The sequence below is a fragment of the Volvox carteri genome, assembly GCF_000143455.1.
Source record: "Volvox carteri f. nagariensis unplaced genomic scaffold VOLCAscaffold_74, whole genome shotgun sequence".
NCBI lineage: Eukaryota > Viridiplantae > Chlorophyta > Chlorophyceae > Chlamydomonadales > Volvocaceae > Volvox > Volvox carteri.
Genome location: NW_003307617.1, coordinates 439582 through 440424, shown reverse-complemented (window position 1 = coordinate 440424; position 843 = coordinate 439582). Strand labels below are relative to the sequence as shown.

The window sequence follows — 843 nt, the reverse complement described above, 5'->3', positions numbered from 1 at the left end:
GGGGGAGGGGAGGGGGGAAGGGCGGGGGGGAAAGGAGGAGGGGAGGGGAGGGGTATACGCCCACTGAGAAGTAACAAGGCAGTAGGGTGAAGGCACTTGGGCAGAGGACAATACGTGACAATGAAACAAAAGTGTACGACACTTTTGATATTATGTACGACATCAAGGGAAGACAAAACACACACAACACATTTGTCTGTCGTCACGTTGGATGCTCGCTGTACGCACCCCGCCCTCGCGCGCACACATTTGAAGTTCCCCCTTCGAACCCCACAACCCCTTAGGAAAAGAAACACCAACAGCCCCCAACCATAGCAACTGAAAGAGCAAATTGCCACCTCCTGTAAGACCCGACATGGCGACCCAAGACTTGCAGGTTTCAGTACAGATGTACGGCTGGTTTAACCCGTACATCCCACACACACCGCATATTTTCCACAACGCCCCTTTAATATATCCAAAACCAACATCATATAATATCCATCCGTACGTTTGTGACCCACATCGACAGGCGACCTTTTGTACGCTCCAATGTTTTCCCAAGATCCCAAGACCTCCGAAGCCATTCCCATTTTTTACCCCAAGCACCCGCAAACTCCCTCCCCCCTCCTCCGCAGGGCTCCTGTGCTGCCCCCACCTTGAGCACGTAGCAGCGGGTTTCCTTCCAGTCCCAGAACTGGAAGTACGGGCACTGGGAGGGGTCTTGGAAGGTGGACCGGGGGCAAGCAGAGTTGACCAGCTGCCTGAGACTGTGGGGGGTGAGGAGGGGGAAGGGAGGAAGGGGGGGAGGGGGGGAAGGGGGGAGGTGAAAGGTGGTGGTGGGAAGGGGGAGGTGAAAGGTGG

General features: G+C 55.6%; 1 protein-coding gene across 1 annotated transcript in view; it reads right to left on the bottom strand.

The window, feature by feature from the left end:
- The window catches only part of elg8 (acetylglucosaminyltransferase), a gene marked incomplete at its 3' end in the record, with an annotated part of 10062 nt that overhangs the window by 7982 nt on the left and 1237 nt on the right, over positions 1-843 (bottom strand). Inside the window, exon 3 of the mRNA XM_002957460.1 lies at positions 638-749. Coding sequence (XP_002957506.1) covers positions 638-749 — 112 coding nt within the window. The remainder of the gene's footprint in view (positions 1-637; positions 750-843) is intronic.